This window comes from Rhinopithecus roxellana, chromosome 17 (assembly GCF_007565055.1).
Source record: "Rhinopithecus roxellana isolate Shanxi Qingling chromosome 17, ASM756505v1, whole genome shotgun sequence".
NCBI lineage: Eukaryota > Metazoa > Chordata > Mammalia > Primates > Cercopithecidae > Rhinopithecus > Rhinopithecus roxellana.
In genome coordinates, this window is record NC_044565.1 from 62,579,697 (window position 1) to 62,604,610 (window position 24,914).

General features: G+C 40.9%; 1 protein-coding gene across 5 annotated transcripts in view; it reads right to left on the bottom strand.

Moving 5' to 3' along the window:
• The window catches only part of NCOA1 (nuclear receptor coactivator 1), a 159,229-nt gene that overhangs the window by 4,350 nt on the left and 129,965 nt on the right, over positions 1-24,914 (bottom strand). For all 5 annotated transcript variants that reach the window (XM_030920914.1, XM_030920916.1, XM_030920915.1 and 2 more), the window contains 3 exons: positions 14,648-14,819; positions 8,693-8,876; positions 4,119-4,208 (listed from right to left, as the gene is read on the bottom strand). In XM_030920914.1, the coding sequence (XP_030776774.1) occupies positions 4,119-4,208; positions 8,693-8,876; positions 14,648-14,819 (446 nt within the window). The remainder of the gene's footprint in view (positions 1-4,118; positions 4,209-8,692; positions 8,877-14,647; positions 14,820-24,914) is intronic.

Sequence of the window (24,914 nt, forward strand, 5' to 3'; positions counted from 1 at the left end):
CTTAAAAAGTTCTTGATAAAGGCATGATGAAACAAACTAGAAAGTTCTGCTTCTTTAAAAATACAACTTTTAAAAAGATAGTCTAGGGTGGGCATGGAGGCTCATGTCTCTAATTCTAGCACTTTGGGAGGCTGAGGCAGGAGGATCACTTGAGGCCAGCAGTTTGAGACCAGCCTGGGCAACATAGTGAGAACCACCTCTACAAAAAATAAAAAAAAATTAGCTGGGCGTGGTAGTGTGTGCCTGTAGTCCCAGCTGCTGAGGAGGCTGAGGTGGGGGATCACTTGAGCCTGGGAGATTGGGGCTGCAGTGAGCTGTGAAGGTGCCACTGCACTCTAGCCTGGGCAACAGAGCAAGACCTTGTCTCAAATAAATTAAAAAAGTGTAGGCCAGGCGCAGTGGCTCAAGCCTGTAATCCTAGCACTTTGGGAGGCTGAGACAGGCGGATCACGAGGTCAGGAGATCGAGACCATCCTGGCTAACACGGTGAAACCCCGTCTCTACTAAAAAAAAATACAAAAAACTAGCCGGGCGAGGTGGCAGGCACCTGTAGTCCCAGCTATTCGGGAGGCTGAGGCAGGAGAATGGTGTAAACCCGGGAGGTGGAGCTTGCAGTGAGCTGAGATCTGGCCACTGCACTCCAGCCCGGGCAACAGGGCGAGACTCCGTCTCAAAAAAAAAAAAAAAAAAAAAAAAAAAAAAAAGGTGTATTGGCCGGGCACGGTGGCTCACGCCTGTAATCCCAGCACTCTGGGAGGCCGAGGCGGGCGGATCACCTGAGGTCAGGTGTTCAAGACCAGCCTGACCAACATGGTGAAACCCCGTCTCTACTAAAAATATACAAAAATTAGCTGGGTGTGGTGGCAGACGCCTGTAATTCTAGCTACTTGGGAGGCTGAGGCTGGAGAATCACTTGAACCTGGGAGGCGGAGGTTGCAGTGAGCTGAGATCGCGGCACTGCATTCCAGCCTGGGCAACGACAAAGTGAGACTCCATCCCCCCCCCAAAAAAAGTGTATTATTGAAATTAGAGAAAACTGAAAAGACGAAACAAACTCTAAAACCCATTTCAGCCACTTTAAACTACTGCTTAAAAGGGGGTGTCTTAGACCAGTCCACAAAGGACTTCTTAATATTGTCACGACTTCTCAGATAGGCAAAGTGTGACACAAAAGAAACTTCAGTTCTTCCAGGTGAGAAGACTGATGTGAAAGCTGAGTCCTAACCTCTGAAGATTTTCTGATATAATTTTTACTTCAGTTCAAATACTGTTTCAGGGCAGGGCTCTGGAACTTTAAAACATGGTCATTTGGGTGTAACTAATTTGTCAAGCTGCCCAGTAATGTCTCTGTGGGTTTGAGGCTTTCAAAAATACCTGGTGAATGAAGACTCTTCATTCCTCGATCTTTTTTTTTGTAAGACGGAGCCTCGCTCTGTCGCCCAGGCTGGAGTGCAGTGGCACAATCTAGGCTCACTTCTAGCTCCACCTCCTGGGTTCACGCCATTCTCCTGCCTCAGCCTCCAAGTAGCTGGGACTACAGGCACCAGCCACCACACCTGGCTAATTTTTTTTTGTATTTTTAGTAGAGACGGGGCTTCACCGTGTTAACCAGGGTGGTCTCGATCTCCTGACCTCGTGATCTGCCTGCCTCGGCCTCCCAAAGTGTGCTAGGATTACAGGCGTGAGCCACCGCACCCAGCTCCCAGATCTTTTTTTTTTTTTGAGACAGAGTCTGGCTCTGTCTCCCAGGCTGGAGTGCAGTGGCTGGATCTCAGCTCACTGCAAGCTCCGCCTCCCGGGTTTACACCATTCTCCTGCTTCAGCCTCCCGAGTAGCTGGGACTACAGGCGCCCGCCACCTCGCCCGGCTAGTTTTTTGTATTTTTAGTAGAGACGGGGTTTCACCGTGTTAGCCAGGATGGTCTCGATCTCCTGACCTCGTGATCCGCCCATCTCGGCCTCCCAAAGTGCTGGGATTACAGGCTTGAACCACCGCGCCTGGCCGCTCCCAGATCTTAAAATGCCTTCTCTCTTCTCTTTTTCTTTTCTTTTTTTTTTTTTGAGTCGAAGTCTCCCTCTGTCACCCAGGCTGGAGTGCAGTGGTGTGATCTTGGCTCACTGTAACCTCTGCCTGCTGGGTTCAAGCGATTCTCCTGCCTCAACTTCCCGAATAGCTGGGACTGCAGGTGCCCAACACCAAGCCTGGCTAATTTTTGTGTTTTTAGACAGGGTTTCTCCATGTTGGCCAGGCTGGTCTCAAACTCCTGACCTCAAATGATTTGCCTGCCTCAGCCTTCCAAAGTGCTGGGATTACAGGTGTGAGCCACCGCACCCGGCCAAAATGCCTTCTCTTTACCTTGAGAGGACTCAGGTCCTATTTCCTAATGCTTAGACTGTGAACCCAGTCTTCTAATCTTTGTCCTTCTCAACTGGCCAACACATCTTCCTTCACCTTCTTCCCAAGATGAAGTCTACGCTAGGACTTCTATCAATGTTCCCTTTCAGGGATGACTCTTCTGTCCATAGGGTTGAATCCAAATCCCTTAGTTTAGCATTCAAGGCCTCTGGAAATTTGCCCCAAGCCACTTTACCAATTTTAATTCCTGTGAATAGCCTTTACCTTCAGTTGATTTGGTTTCCCAGGACTGTGCTAAGATATTACTATTTCCCTGTTTCTGTGGCCTCTACTTCCAGTTCCTTCTACTTCTCAATCTACCTCTGCACCAGTCTCCAACAAGTACCATACCCTTTTCCTTCTCTTTGCCTTGGTAACTGTCCTTCAAGGCTCAGTTCAGCTCTATCTCTTGCAAAAATGCTCTTCTGACCATCTCAGCAATTTCTCCTTTCTTTGAATGCTTATGCTTCATTACTTGTAACAAATTTAATAATTTGCCTTCTTTGATTAAGTGACAGTTTATGTGCCTATGTTGATGTGTTTTATCTTTCAGCAGTCCCTAACTGGTATGGCAGAAACAGTGTGGACTCTGGTGGTAGAAAGACCTGGGTTTGAACCTCAGCTCTTCCTCTTTCTAGCACTGTGAATGGTACATGTAGTTAAACCTCTTCATGTTCAGTTTCTTCATCTGTGAAGAAAAGGAATACTACCTCGTTCTTAGGGTTACAGTGAGGCTTAAATGAGATAATGCATACAGTGCATAGCACAGTGCCTGGCAAACCACAAGCATTTCACAAATGAAGTTTCCTTTCCTCACTTCTCCCCACAGTTCACCTAATGCTGATGGAACATATATTATGTGTTTTCCTATTGCCATCTGTGGCATAATCCCTGTGTTAAAAATGTTTATTAAGACACTAAAGTTCGGCCTGGTGTGGTGGATCACCTTAGGTCAGGAGTTCGAGACCAGCCTGGTCAAAATGGTGAAAACCCGTCTCTACTGAAAATACAAAAAATTAGCCGGGCATGGTGGCGGGTGCCTATAATCCCAGCTACTTGGGAGGCTGAGGCAGGAGAATCGATTGAACCCAGTGGGCGGAGGTTGCAGTGAGCCAACATCATGCTACTTCACTCCAGCCTGGGCAAAAGAGCAAAACTCCGTCTCAAAAAAAAAAAAAAAAAAAAAAAAAGAGAGACTACAGTTCAACCAAAGTTACAAAAGTGAATTAAGCCCTTCCTCCAAAATTTCTAAATTAGGTTAATATAGGAAAGTGGCCACCCTTGCTGTTTATGCAGTTTTGAAACATAGTTCTTAGGAGGTGAAGTATACAGCAGGCACTCTGTTTTGTCTGAATTTACTGAGATCTTCTGAGGTACTCTGATTACAGATGAGTTTTTAGCACTGTGCTTATTTACAAAATAACAATTAGTGGCCATAATTTGTGATCACTTTATCCTTTATCCTAAGCACTGAGTTAAACCATCTGAACTGATCTCATTGAATCCTCTCAACAATCCTGTAAGCAGGTGTCATGTTAGTTCTGTGGTTACACAGCACCTCAGTAAAGCTCCATAACATGCCCGGGACGACACAGCTAAGAAGAGCAGAGCCAGGACTCACATCCAGGTCTGACTCCCAAGGTCAGGCTCTTAATGATGCTACACAATCCTCTGTGTATCTAGAGTACATTTGACAGCTCTGGGCTTAGAATTTCCTTACTGACCTGGGTTCCATCTGCTTCTGTTTTGAGAAGGTCAGTGGATGAAAGCTGGTTGCAGTAGAGGCCTGTGTGTCTCAGTGTGGGATCATTTATCTATTAAAGATAAATACAAGATCAAATTACAAGCTAGTTGTTTAAGCTGAAAACCAAATTCTTCAATGAAAAACAATCTCACTGACAGAAAAGTAACAGCAGCACAGCAAAAATGAAAAGCTTAGCAATTAACTGTGTTGTTACAAGTCAGGATAGTAGTTCCCCATGTCGGGGTGGAGGGTGTGTAAGGGACACAAGGAGAACCTCTGGAGTACTGATGACATTCTGTTTCTTGATCTGAGTGGTACTCAGGTGTGTTCACTTTGTGAAAATCCACTGAGTTGTACACTTTTCTCTATATTCTTATATATGATACTTTAATAAAAAGTTAATTCACACATATATATGTTAATTAGTGATAGACTCACACTTTGGTCAAGATTTAGTAACAGGGATCAGACTTATCCTCCTGCCTCAATCAGCTAAAAAAACAGACAAAATATGTGAAACAAAGGCACTTAAGACATTAGACAAAGGCAATGAAGGATCAGCAGTCCCTACTGTGGCAACTGCCCAGCCTATTGCCGGGAGCGTACTTCCGGCTGTACCATGGAGAAAGGGAACCCAGGCAGCGCCTGGCAGGCTCCCTGAGTTAAGGGGACGCAGCTAGAATCCTCGGAGCAGAATATCAGAGAGGGTTCTGGAATAGATCTGCAGTGGCTCTCAAGTCTGTAGCTCAGTACTAATCAGCTTATAGAGGCAGGGGAAAGAATCACCTGAATAGATGACACGGAACAATTCCCAAAGTCCCCACAGGGCTGGGAATAGGCCCTGATTTCACCCCCCAGAGTGTAAAACATGATAATTCATGTAGTATCATGTAGCATATTAGAATAGTTTTACCTTGGTGGTAAGGTTAAAATTAGTCCTAGAAAAAATACTGCTTTGGTCACAGTAAACAAAAAAGCAAGGATCAAACTTTCCAAGTAATCTAACCATTTCCTAGAACAAAGCTCAAGAGTATTTGTAGGAATATAAACAAGGTAAAATTCATGTCTGGCATCCAATAAAAAATTACCAGGCATGCAAAGAGGCAGAAAAATATGATGCATAATGAAAAGGAAAGTCAACTGAAATCAATTAAAAAATGATGCTGATAATAGAACTGATAGGTGAGAAATATCAGGACATTTATTGTAACAACCATATTCCATTTGTTTAAGAAACAAGAGGAAAGACTGTACAGATATGAAAAATATGTTGGAGATATGGAAGATATAAAAAGGATCCAAATATGACTGCTAAATATGAAAACTGCTGTGTCTGAGATGAAAAATACACTGGATAAACAGATTAGATATTGCAAAAGAAAAAATTAGTGGACCTGAAGCTACAGTAATATAAATGTTCTAAAATCAAAGAAAAAATAACTGAACCTCATCCCACTGCCCCAAAGCCCCCCAATCCTAGAGAATCAGTGAATGTGAGACAATTTCAAGTGTCCTATTATACACGCAATTGAAGTCTCTGAAGGAGAGGAGTGAGGATGGTGACAAAAATTATTTGAAGAAATAATGATCAATATTTTTCAAAATTTGGCTGGGTGTGGTGGCTCACGCCTATAATCCCAGCACTTTGGGAGGCTGAGGTGGGTGGATCATCTGGGGTCAGGGGTTTGAGACCAGTCTGGCCAACATGGCAAAGTCCCATCTCTACTAAAAATATAAAAATTAGCTGGGTGTGGTGGCGCACCCCTGTAGTCCCAGCTACTCAGAATGGTAAGGCAGGAGAACTGCTTGAACCCAGGAGGTGGAGGTTGTAGTGAGTGGAGACTGCGCCACTGCACTCCAACCTGGGCGATGGAGTGAGACTCTGTCTCAAAAAAAACACAAAAAAACCAAAAAATGACAAGAAAAATTTTTTTCCAAAATTTAATGAAAATTATATGTTCATGAATCAAGAGGCTCAATGAACCCCAAGAATAAGAAATATGAACAAAATACACCAAAGCATATCATAATCAAATTACTTTTCTCTCTCCCAGGGGGGGAGAGAAAAATCTTAAAATCAGCTAGAGAGGGAAAAACATCAATCATAAATGGAAGAACAAAGATAAAATGATAGCAGATTGTCTCCTCAGCAATACTGTAGTGGAGCAACATCTTTAAAATACTGAAAGCTGAAACTGCCAAGCTAGAGTTTAGGGGAAAGAACATTCAAAGATGAAGGTGAAAGACTTTTCAGACATAGAAAAGCTCATTAGCTCCAGGCCTGCACTATAAAAATGCTAAAGCAAGGCCAGGCGCGGTGGCTCACACCTGTAATCCTAGCACTTTGGGAGGCCGAGGCAGGCAGAACATGATGTCAGGAGATTGAGACCATCCTGGCTAACACAGTGAAACCCCATCTCTACTAAAAATACACACAAAAAAATTAGCCAGGCGTGGTGGTGGGCACCTGTAGTCCCAGTTACTTGGGAGACTGAGGCAGGAGAATCGGTTGAACCTGGGAGGTGGAGGTTGCACTGAGCTGAGATCACACCCCTGCACTCCAGCCTGGGCTAAAGAGCGAGACTCCATCTCAAAAAAAAAAAAAAAAGTTAAAGCAAGACTCACAGGCAGAAGGAAAATAATACCAAATGGAAATTCAGAACTACAAAAAGGAACGCAGAAAATTGAAAGTGGTGACTATGTGGGTAAATATAAAAAAAAAAGGTTTTATTTAAATTTTCTTTAGTCAATTGTAGTTTATAATTAATTTATAAATTTATAAGTAGAATTTATAAATTTATAATTTATAATTGACTAAAGAAAAAATAATAAATTGCAGGGAATAGAACATATATAGATATAATATGTATGATGACAGTAGCACAGGAGGGACAAAATAGAAATAAACTGTAATGAGGTGCTATACATTATATACCCCTCTATACATTATATTATACCTCTATATATACATAAATTACATCACCTCATGTATAGAGGTGTATATTATATCACTTGAAGACAAAAAGGGTAATCAGTATTTATATATTTTTATGATTTGCTATAAATGATGGCTGCATGGTAATAGCCTACTTACTATGGCGTACTATGTGGTTACCGACACGAATAACGAGAATAGCAACTATAGGGAGTTATTCCAATAATCTTAAATATTGTTTTGAATTTAGTCATTCTTGAATTTAGTCATTCTGTAAGAGGCTCCAGGATAAATTCCACACACTTAGATGGCATGCAACATATCCAAAAAGCTTACCACATTACTTCTCTAAATATAACATAAATATACCCTTAACATTAATTAGGCTTTCAACCCCTATCCTGTCTAGGTCATGCTGTGATAACCAATCTTGAATGTTTTTTTTCTATTCTGTTTAGGCAACTTTTTCATAATGGCTTTTTTGACCAGGCCTTTTTTCTTTTAAACTTTCAGTAGTCAACTGTGCATACACTCCTCATCTGACAGAAACACGTATGGCCCATCTCTTAACACACTTGTTTTGTCCTATGAAAATGATCCTTTGTTCATGCTGTGTCTTCTCCAACTTGTACATATGCATGTCCCACAAGGCTATCTTTGTACACAGTAAGTACTGAATAAATGCTTACTGAATTAAAAAAGGTAGAAATGAAGAAAATGTGTTCAAAATATAAAGGAGTATTCCAAGACAATATATTACATGTACTGTTTTTTTGTTTTTTGTTTTTGTTTGAGACAGAGTCTTGCTCTGTTGCCCAGGCTGGAGTGCAGTGGCGCAATCTCAGCCCACTGCAATCTCTGCCTCCCGGCTTCAAGCAATTCTCATGCCTCAGCCTCCTGAGTAGCTGGGATTACAGGTGCATGCCACCATGCACAGCTAATTTTTGTATTTTTTTTTTAGTAGAGATGGGGTTCACCATGTTGGCCAGGCTGGTCTCGAACTCCTGACCTTGTGATCCATCTGCGTTGGCCTCCCAAAGTGCTGGGATTATAGGCGTGAGCCACTACGTCCAGCCATGTACTGGTTAATAAATCTGAAAAACTAAAAATCTCATGAAACTAAAATCTTATTTATAAAGTCTGTCAAGGCCCAGGAGTAGTGGCTCACATCTGTAATCCCAGCACTTTGGGAGGTTGGGATAGGAGGATCACTTGAGCCCAGGAGTTCAAGACCAGCCTGGGCAACATAGTGAGACCTTGTTTCTGCAAATAGTAAAAAAGTTAATTGGGCAGGGTGGCATGTGCTTGCAGTCCCAGCTACTTAGGAGTCTGAGGTAGGAGGATTCCTTGAGTCTGGGCAGTCAAGACTGCAGTGAGCTGTAATTGAACCACTGTACTCCAGCTTGGGTGACAAAGTGAGACCTCATCTCAAAAAAAAAAAAAAGTCTGTCAAAAATTTTCATTGTATATCTTAAGAGCCAGTAATTATTAAAAGTTAGTGGGAAAGAATAAATAAAGAAGTGTGGCTGTTTCTGATGAGTAACTGTCAACATACCTGATTTTCCTCAGAATAATGAACTGTGATGTAGTGTGGCAAGTGTGCCAGCTGTGCCACTTACCTGCTCAGGGCACACAGTGTTCATTCCTGGCATCTGCAAAGAGCTCATCTGCATCTGGGCCATCATTGGGTTCATGTTCTGAACATTCGTATTTCCACCTGCCATGGAAACGGTGATGCTCATGTTGTTGTATACTCCTGGCTGTGCAGGTGTGGGCTGGTTCTGGACAGCTTGACTGAACACACTGTAAACTCAAAAACAATCCAGATTACATCCACTGATCATGAACAAGGGATAATGTGACTAGATCCTGTTTCCAAATAAAATACGTTACATCCTTAAATTGCAAGTATGACTGTATCTTCTTAAAATATATAAAAATTAATATAATTCAGATACATTCTGAAGTCTACAAAAGGGATTAAATAACTGAAAAGAACTCATTTTAAGTAACAATTATCTGGCACAATATTAGAGATGATAGGCTACAATCATGTAAATAATTAAGAAAGGAAGTTTTCCATGTAAGTAAATCTTCTAGGTAACTGACATTTACCTATCTAAACAAAGAATGTCCTATTTGAGCAAAGTGTGTGGCATATATATATATATGGATCTTCAACAAATGTTCACTGAATGAATTAACACAGGAATGAATGATTCAAAGACAGCATCCTTATATTGTATTTGCTTGTATAGCCTCTTAGACTTAGTACTTCAGGGGAATGATGGTATCTTGTTCCACTTATTTCTTGTGTCTATTAACATGTGACATATAGCAGGCACTCAGTAAATACCTGATGAATAAATGAAGTATGGCATGGGTTATTATTTGGTGCTGTCAAATGGGTGCAGTTCAGATTGTTTCCTATTAATTGGTTTTATTGTATCTGTGCCAGTGAAATGGCATAAATTTTTTGAAGTGTAGCGCAGAGATCATCTACAAGAGAATACTCTGGGACTCATTGACAATCGAGACTCCCAGGTTTTACTCAAGCCCTGGTGAATCACATTTTCCAGGGGTGGGTATAGAAAGATCCATCTTTAACTACTCAGGCACACCAAAATTTGAGAGCCTTTATTCAATATCCTAGCTTGTTGTCACTTCTCAATGTTTTAGCCTGTGGTCACTTTCAATATGCTACAAATTAAGAGGAAATCAGATGTATATAACCAAATGTTTTTAGGTGGCAAATTCAATCCTTTTAAAGACTTCCAAGGTCTTACCAGGCCTGAATATAGCTTCATGTCTTTTCTAGGAAACAAAATACATAAGCACTTATGTTTTTCAGAGAGCCTGTTTTATTGACTTCTTCACGGCCAAGTTCTGGGCTGTTGTTATGCCAAAGATCTCAACTGTAAAATCAGTCTCTATTAGGAGGTAGAATAGTAAGCAATAAACTCCACGTAAATTCAACTTGACACTTTGTATTTGAACCCTGAAAATTTTCAGTGATACAGATATACAAATCTAAAGGATAATGATATTAATTCTGTCTTTCCTAAGTTCTATAAACACCAAAATTTTATGATTATATATTAATTGTTAACAATAAACTGCTGGTAAAATTCCACCTATTTTAATGTTAATTCTATAGAATTTGATTTTAAAAATAATTTTCCCCATCAATAGTTTATCTATTCCTTGCCAGCTCTTAGTGTTAAGAAGGATATACTGACATTTACAGTTTCTAGTAGACTAAGATAATCATACTGCATTGACAGGCCAAGAAACAGCCTATTTATCATGTCTGAAGAAAAGTACAGAATTTTCCTCCATGTAATTATAAAACACAGATGCCCACAGAAAATTATATGCCTAGGAAATAGTCAATAATACACCTGTGGATCATTAATGTCTGCATAGTGTGTATGCTTGTGGGGCAGTGTTCCTACAACTAAAGGTGAGAAAAAAGCCTATTAATCTATGTCTATTGCCTTTTGTTTTCAGAGACGGAGTTTTACTCTTGTTGCCCAGGCTGGAGTGCAATGGTACAATCTTAGCTCACTGTAACCTCCGCCTCCCGGGTTCAAGTGATTCTCCTGCCTCAGCCTCCTGAGTAGCTAGGATTACAGGCATGCACCACCACACCCAGCTAATTTTGTTTTTTTTGTTTTTTTTTTTTTTTAGTAGAGGTGGGTTTTGCCATGTTGGTCAGGCTGGTCTCAAACTCCTGACCTCAGGTGATCCACCTGCCTCGGCCTCCCAAAGTGCTGGGATTACAGGCATCAGCCACTGCACCCAGCCTCTATGCCTATTTTCTAATGAGAACATTTCTGCCTAAGACAGTACTCATTTGTCAACTGATACATAAGTCACCACTGTGGAGGAGCAAGGCTATGTAAGTTAATGCATGTGGAAGCTTCAAGGACTGCAATGATGTCATACTTATGGAAAAAAATTTAGGGCTTAATATCCTTTCAAATTAATATTTGGGACTGTATATTAGTTTAAGTTCTTTCAAATTGCTCCTGCCAATAGTTCCATTTTGGCATCTTCCTTTAAGGGAAGAAGACCAAGCTCTTCTGCAGCTGCAACCACTGTCCCAGGTCCTAGAAAGACATCTGGGTTCACTGGCACCTAAAGTCCAACACTCACAGGCCCTCTTCCTCACTCTGCTTTCCTGCCTGCTTTGTAGCAGCTATCACAGTTTTCTTAGGGTAGCACTAGGTATTTGGTAGTCACTAAATGATGGGAAAAAGAGAAGGATGAATACTCTGACCCAGAGTGGGTTCCACAGATATTACATGTATTAACAAGCAGGAGAGTCCCTGGTCTAATAAGTCTGAGAAACAAAAGGTTAAACAACAGGACTTCTTATCCTTTAAAATGCTAATAAGCAATGGGATTCTCCCATCAACCAGCCTTACACAGAAGCACTACCCAGTTTCAGGACACACAGGTTTGTTTAACCATTTCTTTCTCTTGCCACCAGAGAGATAATGAAAAAGAATTACATTACACTACCTCTGAACTCTATTACATCATTCTACTTAATGGTTCTCTGACTGTTTCATGTTTTAATTCTCTCTGACCTGCCCCCTCACCAACTAGATTCTTCGTTATTTGGCAGCAGGGGTTTTCAGTGTTCCTCATGGTATCTTGTGCTGTGTGACAGAGATAGTGAGTGGTCATCGTCTCCAGGTGATATACGCTAATACACAATGCTTATGTTGACTAATAAACTTCTGCACATGAACCAAATTAACAAGTGTGAGTGTTTCAAGAGTTGATGGTAACTGTTTTCTTTCCCAAACGATCTGGAAAGTCAAAGTTTGCAAAAACTACTAAAATATAACAAAAACCTACATCCATATTTGAATCTGAATCCAAGACATTGACTTAGGGAGTATTTGCACTCATTTGTTCAACAGATGTAGATGAAGGGCCTCCTGTCCCAGAGGATGGAGACACAGAAGTAATACAAAATAAAGTTCTTGCTCTTATGATGCTCATATTCTTGATGGAGAAGAAAAATCACAAATAAATAGACTATCGCACAGTATGTCAAGTGTTAATCACTATGAAAAAAAAAAAAGAATGGAAAGGAGGAGCCAGGGGTAGAAAATGCTATTATTTCATAAGTGATGGCCAGGGAAGTGTAATAAGGTGACATTTAACGTCTGTTTCTAATAAAGTGACATTTAAGGAAAGACTTGAAGTGTGAGAGACAAACCATGTGGCCACTGAGGGAAGAACATTCCAGCAGAGAGATTAAAAAATGCAAACATCCTGAGTTTGCAGTGTACTTAGCACATCTGAGGAGCAGAAGGATAAAAGGAAGCCAGTGTGGCAGAGTGAGCGGTGAGAATAACAGATGGGATCAGAGAGGTATCCAGGAACAAGACGATGTGGGGTTTTACGGGCCCTATTCTGTATTTTGAGTAAGATGGGGTGCTACTGGATGAGTTGTGTGTAAAGGACTGACATACTCTGCCTCACGTTTTAAAAGCATGGCTCTGGCTACCATGTGGAGATTAAATGATGGTACAACAAGGGTGGAAGCAGGAGAGGAAACTACTGGAACGGCCCAGGGAAAAGATGACTGTGGCTTGCACTAAGGTGCACAAGTGGAATTGGTAAGAAAAGAGAGGTGTTAAGAAGCTGACATGATTTGCTGATGTGTTGGATGTGGGATGTGAGAAAGAGAAAGACTTTTCTTCTGGACAAGTGGCACATGGAGTTGTCATTTACTGAAATGGCAAAAAGTAACCCAGAGGAGCAGGTCTGGTGAAAATATCACTTTAGTTTTCATCATGTTAAGTTTGAGATGCCTATTAGATTTGTAAGTGGAGATAATGGTTGGGCAGCTGGACATACAGTATGGTGTTCAGGAAAGCCATCTGCACTGAAGGTTTAAATTTGGGAGTCAAATATAGAAATAGGCATTGACAATAGTAAGATGGGTGATGTAACCAAAGGAGGGAGTGGGTATGGGGAAGAGGTCCTAGAATCAACTCTGGGGCCCTCAAATGGAGGTCATGGAGATGAGAAAGATCCTCAAGGAGACTAAGTGATAGGAGGAGAGTCATTTTTCTCGAGAGAGTTGTTCTAGAAACCAAATGAAGAGCTTCAAGAAAGAATAATGCTCAAATATGTCAAATACTACTGATGAGCATTGCTTTTGGCATTGAAGAGGACATTTAACTATCTTGACAAGGACACTTTTTTGTGGAATGATAGGAATGAAAGCCTGATTAGTTCAACAAGGAGTAGGAGTAGGGGAAGTGGATAGAGTATAATCTTTTAAGGAATTTAACTGTAAAGGGGAGCAGAGAAATAGGTTATTGAGACATGTCAGTATGACTGTTTTGTTTTCCCCAAGCCATATTTCGATGCTTAGGTGGAGGTGCAAAGCAAAAGTTTAGTTGGATTTCATTAGGGAGAATTTTGCCAGGCATAAGTGCAACAGAGGGAGAGCTGGGCAAGGGAGTCAGAGTGCCTGTAAGGTAGTGATTATAATGATGGGCCACAAAATCCAGAGTGAGTTTAGGAAGTTGGGATTGGAATACATTAGGAGACTAAATTCCTCTTACATTACAGATACGGTTCCATTTCTACCTAATTTATACATGGTCTTCATTGAGACTTACACAATTCTCTAACATGAAGATTTTCTCTCACCTTTCAATGAACTTTAGAAGAATATAGTCTCGTGTTTTCAACTTTAACTGCCTTACTTATTATGTTGTCAGATCAGACAGCTTCCCTGTCATTAGAGCTAAGACACAACCAAATTAAAATTCTTATAAAACTCAAAGTGATGTGTGAAAAGTTCAGCAGCCAGGATTTGGAAAAAAAACAGACTTTAGTGAGATAATTCTAAGCAAGATGGGTAAGTCAAGGTCACTAAAAATCTAGAGCTTCAAAAAGGGGTAAGCCTTAAAAACTTTTGTTATTGTTATAAAGTCTTTAAATACACTGGGAAAAGTGAAACTTGTGTGCCCACTACTCAGCTCTACTGAATGCTGACATTTGCCATTCTTGGTTTTAGATTTATAAGATTTTAAAGTGTTCTTATAAAGAAAAGCTTTTTAAAAAGTACCCATTTCTACGTCTGTCCAGGGAAGCTGTTACTGCTGTGAGCTCATCATATTCTGCACGTGTGCTCAGGTTAGGATGGAAAGGCTGGGGACACTAGATCTCTTTTCTGTACTGTTGGCACACAAATTTGCCTTAGAAGTTACTTGATACTTCTAAGATTTAAAAATCATTTTTCTTTGCTGATAATATAAAATTTAGTTCTTTCCATTATGCAAATGGAAGTAGCCAATAATCTTCTACTTAGCCTGTGAAAACAATCAGCCCATGAAAATATGGCTGTTCTTATGTGCTGCTTTCTGTCTCCACATATAAACGGGGAAATGTCATAAATGTAACCATATGTGGCCTTTTGTGTCCAGCCTTCTTTCACTTTGCATAATGTTCCTGAGGTTCAATCACTGTAGCATTTATCAGTATCAGGGATTTATCACAGTATCAAGGATGCTCATATATAAAAACTGCCCCCTTACTTGTTTCCTATTGCTCCTTGCTGCCAGGCCTTCATGTCTGGTGACTGATACCCGGAGGCAGGCGGAGTTTGCTGGAGCAGAGAGCTCTGAGGAGGAGGGATTGGCATCGGCACCATGGAGCTCCCAGGGCTTAGAGATGGAGCAAAGTTGGCCTCACCTTGGGGAACCATTCCTGTAAATTGACACAAATTAATTTATGTTGATATACTATAAATTTATTAACCCCATAAATGAAAAAACCCGAAAGGATCTGTCACAATATATTTACAAATAACTTTCTTATTTGCCTTGTTTTGTGTCAGGCAACATATTTACAAATATCGTATTCAACAGAGCATGGAAAAAATTTAGTATCTTAAACTAGGGCAAGAAATCTCAGCATAAACCAATAGATAAATAAATGTAAGTCTGGAATAATGCTTTCCATTCACTAAGATGTTGATTTGTGCAGCAGGATTGTATATGATCTGTTTCTGTTCTGTTTGCTTATATGAATTTTTAAGTGTAAAAATATGTATGAACATACATGATGAATTACTTGTGTAGTAAATTAAACTCCCCCCCCACCGAGATGGAGTCTTGCTCTGTCACCTAGTCTGGAGTGCAGTGGCATGATCTTGGCTCACTACAACCTCCGCCTCTTGGGTTCAAGCAATTTTCCTGCCTCAGCCTCCATAGTAGCTGGGATTACAGGCGCCTGCCATCGCGCCTGGCTAATTTTTGTATTTTCAGAGGAGATGGGGTTTCACCATGTTGGCCAGGCTGCTCTCGAACTCCTGACCTCAGGTGATCCACCTGCCTCGGCCTCCCAAAGTGTTGGGATTACAGGCGTGAGCCACCACGCCCGGCCATAAATTAAACTTGAAAAGGAAAAAAATAGCTAAGAAAAAGCCATGTGTGGCCAGGTGCGGTGGCTCATGTCTGTAATCCCAGCACTTTGGGAGGCCGAGGTGGGTGGATCACCTGAGGTCAGGAATTTGAGACCAGCCTGGCCAACATGAGAAACCCTGTCACTACTAAAAATACAAAAATGCCTGTTATCTCAGCTACTTGGGAGCCTGAGGCATGAAAATGGCTTGAACCTGGGAGGTAGAAGTTGCAGTGAGACGAGATCGTGCCAGTGCACACCAGCCTGGGTGATAGAGCAAGACTCTGTCAAAAAAAAAAAAAAAAAAAAAAAAAAAAAAAAAGAAAAGAAAAGAAAAGAAAAGAAAAGAAAGCAAAAGAAGAAGTCACGTGTGAAAATAAAAAATGAGAAAGTTTTGTTAGCCACTCTTCCCCTCCTCCTTCCCCTTTTTAAGTTTTATTCAGACATAATCTACACAACATGAAATTTACACACTGTAACTGCATAATGCAATGATTATTAGTAAATTTATAGAGTTACCACAATCCAGTTTAGACATCTAATCATTCTCCAAATTCCCTTGTACCTGTTTGTAGTCAATCCTTGCTCTCACCCCTAGTCCCAGGTAACCTCCGATCTGCTTTCTGTCTCTAAAGGATTTGCTTTTTGGGGGGAATTTCATGTAAATGTAGCCATACATGGTCTTCTGTGTCTGTCTTGCATTCACTTAGCATGATGTTTTTGAGGTTCAGCCATTTTGGAGCACTTATCAGTAGGCTATTCCTTTTTATTTAGGATGATGCTTATTAGCAGCCATCTGACCGAACTGTCAAAACTCAACTGACCACAAAAGTAAGGGTTTATTTCTGAACTTTTTACTCTGTTCAAGTGATCTCTAGGTTGTACCAGTACCACATTGTCTTGATTGTTGTGACTTTATGGCAATTTCTGAAATTAGGCAGATATCCAACTTTGTTCTTTTTAAAAATTGTTTTGGCTACTCTAGGTCCTTTGCATTTCCATACACATTTTAGGATGTTTGTTAATGTCTCCAAAAAGCATGCCGAAATTCTGCATTGAATTATAAGATCAATTTTGAGTAAATTACCAGTTGTTTTTTTTAAGTCTTTTTTCTCTGATTTCATTTTGGATAGTTTCCATTGTTATATCTTTAAGTTCACTAATTTTTTCTTTTCTTTTGACGGAGTCTGGCTCTGTCGCCCAGGCTGGAGTGCAGTGGCCGGATCTCAGCTCACTGCAAGCTCCGCCTCCCAGGTTTATGCCATTCTTCTGCCTCAGCCTCTGGAGTAGCTGGGACTACAGGCGCCCGCCACCTCGCCTGGCTAGTTTTTTGTATTTTTTTTAGTAGAGACGGGGTTTCACCATGTTAGCCAGGATGGTCTCGATCTCCTGACCTTGTGATCCACCTGTCTCGGCCTCCCAAAGTGCTGGGACTACAGGCTTGAGCCACCATGCCCAGCCTAATTTTTTCTTCTGTAATTTCTAACCTGCTGTTTATCACATCTAGAGTTTTTTTTTTTTTTAAATCTCAGACACTGTAGTTTTCATCTCTGGAAGTCTGACTTGGGTTTTATTTATATCTTCCATGGCTCTACTTAACATGTTCAAGCTTCCTCTTGCTTCTTGAACATACAGAATTTATAATTTATAATTGCTTTAATGTCTCTGTCTACTAATTCTATCATCTGTGTAATTTCTGAATTTTTGATTTTTCTCTTCATTACAGGTTGTATTTTCCTATCTCTTTGTATACCTGGTAGTTTTAAAAATCAGATTCCAGACCTAGTGAATTTTACTTTGTTAGGTGTTGGATTTTTTTTCTACTCTTTTAAATATTTTTGACCTTTGTCTGGGGTGTGGTTAGGTTACATGGAAACAGGTTAATTCTTTAGGTCTTGTGCCTAATGAGACAAGAGCAGAGTTTAGGCCTTATGAATTTGCCCCACTACCGAGGCAAACCATCTCTGAGTATTCTACTTGATACCCCCTGAATTACAAGGTTTTTTACTCTGGCTGGTAGGAAGAGGAACTGGTCCCGTGTGAACTTTGAAGATTGTTCCCTCTTAGCTTTTCAGGTGGTTTTCTCTGGCCTTGATTTGTACACACATACATGCGTGCCTGCAAGTGGGCAGCAGCTCTCAGCTGAATGGGACCCTCTGCATATCCTACAATTCTCTGGGTAGTGCTGTCCTCTCTGGTATTGTGCCCTGCTACCTCTAGGTGCCTTGGCTTTCCCAGACTGCCAGCTCTACCTCCTCAGCTCAGGGAAATGGCCTGGCTCCTATTGGATTCTCCCTCCCTGCAGCACAGTCTGGACAATCTCAAGAACTACTGCTGAACGTACTTTGTCTGTTTTTTATTTGTTTCAGACGGGAAAATAAATCTGGTCCCTGTTATTCCTTTGGCCAAAAGTAGATATCCATAACAATTTAAAAGAGTAAAATGTTTTTAAAAAAATGTTTAGTGCTAGCACTCTGTTTTTTTTTTCGTTTTTTTTTTTTTTTTTTTTCCTGACAAAACACATCTCACAGTTAAATACTTTTAAGGCAGAAAAAGTTATGAAGGCGCAAAAAAAGGATGCCATAGTATGACTGCCCATAATTTAGTATAATTCCTTTACATCTTTATAAAATCCTGTAAGATTCCGTGACCTGCTTCTTTCACTCAACATTACATCATAAACATGTTTCTATGTCCTTGATGTCTCTTTGCAAATACATGCATATATGACTGTGTAGTATCTACTGTGTTCTGCCACTATTAATGTAATTTTTTTGTTATTTTTAATACAATGATTTTTTTTTCTCTTTTTACTTGGTTTATTTGGTTAAATAAAAAAAATCATTATATTTGCCAGAGACGTAGTTAATTTACTCTTTTTTTTATTACAGGCTACTTTTTTTTGAGACCGAGTTTTGCTCTTGTTCCCAGGCTGGAGTGCAATGGTGTGATCTCTGCTCACTACAACCTCTGCTTCAAGCATTTGGGTTCAAGTAATTCTCCTGTCTCAGCCTCCTGAGTAGCCGGGATTATAGGCACATGCCACCATGCCCAAATATTTTTTGTATTTTTAGTAGAGATGGGGTTTCATCATATTGGTCAAGCTGGACTTATCTCCTGACCTCGTGATCCGCCCACTTCGGCCTCCCAAAGTGCTGGGATTACAGGCGTGAGCCACCGTGACCGGACTTACAGGCTACAATTTTATTTTTATTTATTTTTATTTTTTATTTTGTTTTTTGAGACGGAGTCTCGCTGTGTCGCCCAGGCTGGAGTGCAGTTGCACAATCTCGGCTCACTGCAAGCTCCGCCTGAGCCTCCGAGTAGCTGGGACTACAGGCGCCCGCCACCATGCCCGTCTAATTTTTTGTATTTTTAGTAGAGACGGGGTTTCACCGTGTTCCCTCGGCCTCCCAAAGTGCTGGGATTACAGGCTCGAGCCACCGCGCCCGGCTACAATTTTAAAACTATTTCAAATTTTCTGTGAAAGTTGACCTAACTTCAGACTTTACAGTTTTTTCTTTCACTAGATAGGGTTTATTTTTGGTAAAGATTATATAAATGAAGCTACATATTTTCTCCTTGCTGCTTTCTCTACATGTAAGGTAAGAAATTTTGATTTAGAATATATGGGTCTCCATTTTTTTTCTTTTTCTATTCTTTTTTTTCCTTTTTGAGACAGAGTTTCATTCTTGTTGCCCAGGCTGGAGTGCAACGGTGTAATCTTGACTCACTACAACCTCCGCCTCCTGGGTTCAAGCAATTCTCCTGCCTCAGCCTCCTGAGTAGCTAGGATTACAGACATGTGTCACCATGGCCAGCTAATTTTGTATTTTTAGTAGAGTCAGGGTTTCTCCATGTTGGTTAGGCTGGTCTCGAACTCCTGACCTCAGGTGACAACTTGCCTTGGCCTCCCAAAGTGCTGGGATTACAAGCATGAGCCACTGCGCCCAGCATCCATTTTTTTTTTTTTTTCTTTGTCTTGTTTTTTGAGATGGAGTCTCACTCTGTAGCCCAGGCTGGAGTGCAGTGGTGTGATCTTGGCTCACTGCAACCTCTGCCTCCCAGGTTCAAGTGATTCTCCTGCCTTGGCCTCCCGAGTAGCTGGGACCTGGGACTACAGGCGTGCGCCACCATGCCTGGCTAATTTTTTGTATTTTTAGTAGAGACGAGGTTTCACCATGCTGGCCAGGCTGGTCTCGAACTCCTGACCTCATGATCCATCTGCTTTGGCCTCCCAAAGTGCTGGGATTACAGGTGTGAGCCACGGCACCCGGCTTTTTTTTTTTTTTCCTGAATGACTCTAGAGAGTGGGTTTTTTGTTTTTGTTTTGCCACCATCTTCACTTCTAATGTCTTTGCATTAACCCTCCATTTTAAACTATTTTGGTTGTGATCCTTAAAAGAAAAATGTCTTGGCCGGGCGCGGTGGCTCAAGCCTGTAATCCCAGCACTTTGGGAGGCCGAGACGGGCGGATCACGAGGTCAGGAGATCAAGACCATCCTGGCTAACATGGTGAAACCCCGTCTCTACTAAAAATACAAAAATCTAGCCGGGCGACCTGGCGGGCGCCTGTAGTCCCAGCTACTCAGGAGGCTGAGGCAGGAGAATGGCGTGAACCCAGGAGGCGGAGCTTGCAGTGAGCTGAGATCCGGCCACTGCACTCCAGCCTGGGCGACAGAGCGAGACTCCGTCTCAAAAAAAAAAAAAAAAAAAAAAAAAAAAAAAAAAAAAAAAAGAAAAATGTCTTATATTAATGTGTTTTTAACCTCATTTATGATGAAATTAATTTCTTTTAGAAAAAATATAGCCTTGGTGTGGTGGCTCATGCCTGTAATCCCAGTGCTTTGGGAAGCAAAGGCGGGAGGATGGCCTAAGGCCAGGAGTTTGAGACCAGCCTGGGCAACATAGTGAGATCTGTTTCTATAAAAAAATAGAATAGTTAGCCAGGCACAGTGGTACATGCCTGTAGTTCTAGCTACTCATGAGGCTGAGGTGGCAGGATCACTTGAGACCAGGAGTTGGACACTGCAGTGAGCCATGATCATGCCACTCGTGGGCAAGAGAGCAAGACCCTGTCTCAAAAGAAGAGGAAAAAAGAAAAGAAAAGAAAAGAAAAAACAGAAAAAGAAAAATATGTATGTGAGAGGGACAAGATGCTTATCGTATTCTGGATATTACTTTGTGGGGTCAACAGTAAACAATAAATAAGAGACTCCAAGTACAAGAGCAAGCTTTTTGATATTTCTTTCTGGCCTCATCTCACATTCTACCTGTCCATGTTGGAATGAACAGTTTCCCTTGTGACTTTTTTGTTGTTTGTTTTGTTGTTGTTTTTAGTGTTGGTCTTTTAATTTTATTATTTTAAAAAAGACTTAATTTTTTAGAGAAGTTTTAGGTTCAAAACAAAGCTGAGTAGATGGTACTGAGATTTCCTAACTTTAGACTTTACAGTTTTTTCTTTCACTAGATAGGGTTTATTTTTGGTAAAGATTATGTAAATGAAGCTACATACCCCTTTTCCACTCACTCACATGTATAGCCATCTTATCAACATACCCCAGAGTCCATAGGTTACATTTGGGTTCACTCTTGGTATTGTACATTCTATGGGTTTGGACAAATGTATATATGTACCCACCATTATAGTATCATAGAGAGTGGTTTCATTTCTCTCAAAATCCTCTGTGAAATGACCGAGTTTTAGTAGAAAGAACTAGCCTGTGGGTAATGAATTAGAGGAATACTTAAGAGTTCTGGTCCCAGTTCTGCTACTACACTGGACCTTGGATAACTTCCATCAATCAGATAATCTAGTTCTTCTAGATGAAAAATTTTACAGTTCTATCTTTGCCTAGACTATGTTTGTTTTTGTTTTCTTAGACAGAGGCTTGCTCTATTGCCTGGACTGGAGTGTAGTAGTGTGATCTTGGCTCGCTGCAACCTCCGCCTCCTGGGTTCAAGCAATTCTCCTGCCTCAGCCTCCTGAGTAGCTGGACTACAGGCGCCCACCACCACACCCAGCTAATTTTTGTATTTTTAGTACAGACGGAGTTTCACCATGTCGGCTAGACTGGTCTCAAACTCCTGACCTCAGGTGATCCGCCTGCCTTGGCCTCCTAAAGTGCTGGCATTACAGGTGTGAGCCACCGTGCCCAGCCAGCCTAGACTATGTTAAGTCTCCCTGCTAGACCGACCATAACTAGCATTGCAGACACGTAACAGTGGCAACTAGAATTAGAATTCATACTTTCATTAATTTATTTCTTCAAAGATTCATTGAGCATCTATTCACTGTGAGACCACTGTGCTAAGCACTGGAGAAACAATGGTTAAAAAGGTCACACTCTGCTCACGTAAGGAATTTGCTATTTAAAAGAAAGACACCTAGGTTAACAAGTGGTTTTAAGATAGGGTGGCGAGTACTTTATGATTAGGAGTGTCCAGGAAGACTCTGCAGGGGAGATATATCTGAAAGGAGGGAAGAATAGGAATAAGAAGTAAAGGAAGAATACTTTAGATAGAGTATAGAGAATGTACAAAGCCCCTGGAAGTAAAAGAGAACAAGGTCTGTGCTGTTTCTCAGAACTCAGAAAGTTTACTGTAGCTGGAACACAGAACTATAAAAGGGAATGTGGAGTTGATGAGCCTAGGTTTGTACAAGTTAAGTTTGGGGTGTTGGTTGAAAATGCAAGTATGTGGCCGGGCGTGGTGGCTCAAGCCTGTAATCCCAGCACTTTCGGAGGCCGAGATGGGCGGATCACGAGGTCAGGAGATCGAGACCATCCTGGCTAACACGGTGAAACCTCGTCTCTACTAAAAATACAAAAAACTAGCGGGGCGAGGTGGCGGGCGCCTGTAGTCCCAGCTACTCCGGAGGCTGAGGCAGGAGAATGGCATAAACCCGGGAGGCGGAGCTTGCAGTGAGCTGAGATCCGGCCACTGCACTCCAGCCCGGGCGACAGAGCAAGACTCAGTCTCAAACAAAAAAAAAAAAAAAAAAAAAAAAAAGAAAATGCAAGTATGTGCATCCAGTAGGCAGCTGTACATATGAGCTGAGAGATACTGTTTAGAGATAGAGAATAAAGTCACTAGCATGTAAAGGTCCCTGAAACCCCAAAAGGAGATGAGATCATTGAGGAGGAATAGGTGGAAGAGGATTTTATTGTAGTTCACAGAAAAGAGGTCTTTAAATGGGCTTCAAGGAATCCATGAAGTGGGCAGATACACTAAAGAAACCAATTTCTCATATTTACTTTGAATACTGCGTTAATAGACAACAATTTCTAAATGTCTGATTCTGTTCTTGCACACTCATCATCATAGCATGGTAGCCTAGAAGTTTCTTGCTCTCAGAAATACAAGAAAACTTACTCTGCCATTACTATGACTTACATGTTCCTTTATTTACTTGGGGCCTATATTAATCAGAAAGAGGTGAAAGCAAAGGATATAAAGTAAAGCTAATGCAGTTATTCATTGGTTTTACTGTCATCACTTAACACAGAAATCAGCAAGCTTTTTCTGCAAAGGGCCAGATAATACATGTTTTCAGTTTTGCAGGCCATAAAGTTTCTTTAACAACTACTCAACTCTTCTATGTGGAACCAGCCATAGATAATACACAGAGCAGTAAGTATGGCTGTGTTCCAGTAAAACTTTATTAACCAAAACAAGTGGGCTGGATTATGGACCTTAATTTGTCAAACCTGGAAACATGTTGGGAACACATATATTTTGGTACTTTCTATTTCTTAGGAATAGAAGCATAAAACCAACAAAGGCCAAAGAGCCCTTCTTTCTATCTGGATTTCCTTAAGCCACAATAAACTGTTTTTGTTTTTGAAAAGGCTGGAAGTTTTCCAGAACTTGATTTTGTGCCAACACAAAACCTGGTCCTCTACCAGACTGCCGATCAATTTGGAGCAAGTTTATAATTAAGAGTGGTGACAGAAATTTAAAATATTGCATCTTTAAACGTTCTTACTCTTTCCAGAAAAGCTAAACATTTTTCCAGTATTATTTTGAAGCAGTCCATGGAAGAACTGACAGCCCTGCCATTTCATTTCAGTTTGCAACTGGATGAAACTGCTGTTCTCTTCACTGCACGCAGCTTCTGGGTTTTGTTTGTAGTATGAATGCTGACTTTATAAAAAGCAAATTATTATTTTGTGAAAATATTTTTGTCAATCAAAAGTTGGTCTGGAAGAAAAACCCAGGCACCAGATACTCATGATAGGTGGCAACACATCTTTCCCATCATGGTACGGGGAAAGAGGAAGCTCCACCCACTCCATTATTTCAGCTCACTTTGTTCTATGCTGACACAACTCAGATCAAAGACTAGAGGCACAACTGTGAAAGAAACTTGTCAATTTCATGAGAACTGGGGCACTGAAGGCCCACCTTTCCAGGTTGCTTTGTCAAGGAATGAAAGCAGGATATAAAGTCCTCCTTTCTTGACTTTCTGGAGAAAACTTTAAAGTGCATGCCTGAAAATGGACAGAAATACTACTTCTATTTTTTTAATAGAAAAAAATCCTTAGAATAATTTCATGAGGAATTTATTAATGTTTGGCTTACTTCTAGTTAGTTTTTTCCCCTAATGCAGGAGATAAATATTTTGATTTAGGGCTCTGCAATCAATATCAGGAATGCTGCTAAAAACCCATTTGCTGTTTTAGTCAGGTTGTCATTTTGGAGGAGGAATGGGGATGCAGATAACTACATAAGTCTTCTAATGTTGGAGGAAGTACTTCTGCAAGCTAAAGTGAAAAAGCTTTGTCAAATTCTTTGCATACAGAAATTGTAAGACACATGGAAACAAAACCCTTTTGAAGGCCACACTCTTGTTCAGGCAACCATATAATGAAAATATGGATTTATAATCCTTTTCTTGCCCACACAGATAGCGTCAGTGATATAAACCAGCCAAAGATGACTTCATTGTCTTGAGGACAAAGAAACTGATGTGGCATAATTTTGATTAAAATCTCTTTGAAAGTTCTGGTGCTCTCTGGCACAAATCTTTAGATACTTAATTTGATAGTCAAAGGATTTTAGTACTTGCTACCATCACAATGGAAACTCTAAATTGATTTGGCTGTCAAAACTGATAAGCATACTGCCATGTCAAAAATATCTGTATAACTTTGACATTTTATTCAAGTCAAACAGCAGCTTTCTCATTGAAATTCATTTTTTTTTTTTTTTTGAGACGGAGTCTCACTCTGTCGCCCAGGCTGGAGTGCAGTGGCCGGATCTCAGCTCACTGCTCACTGCAAGCTCCGCCTCCCGGGCTGAGGCCATTCTCCTGCCTCAGCCTCCCGAGCAGCTGGGACTACAGGCGCCCGCCACCTCGCCTGGCTAGTTTTTTGTATTTTTTCGTAGAGACGGGGT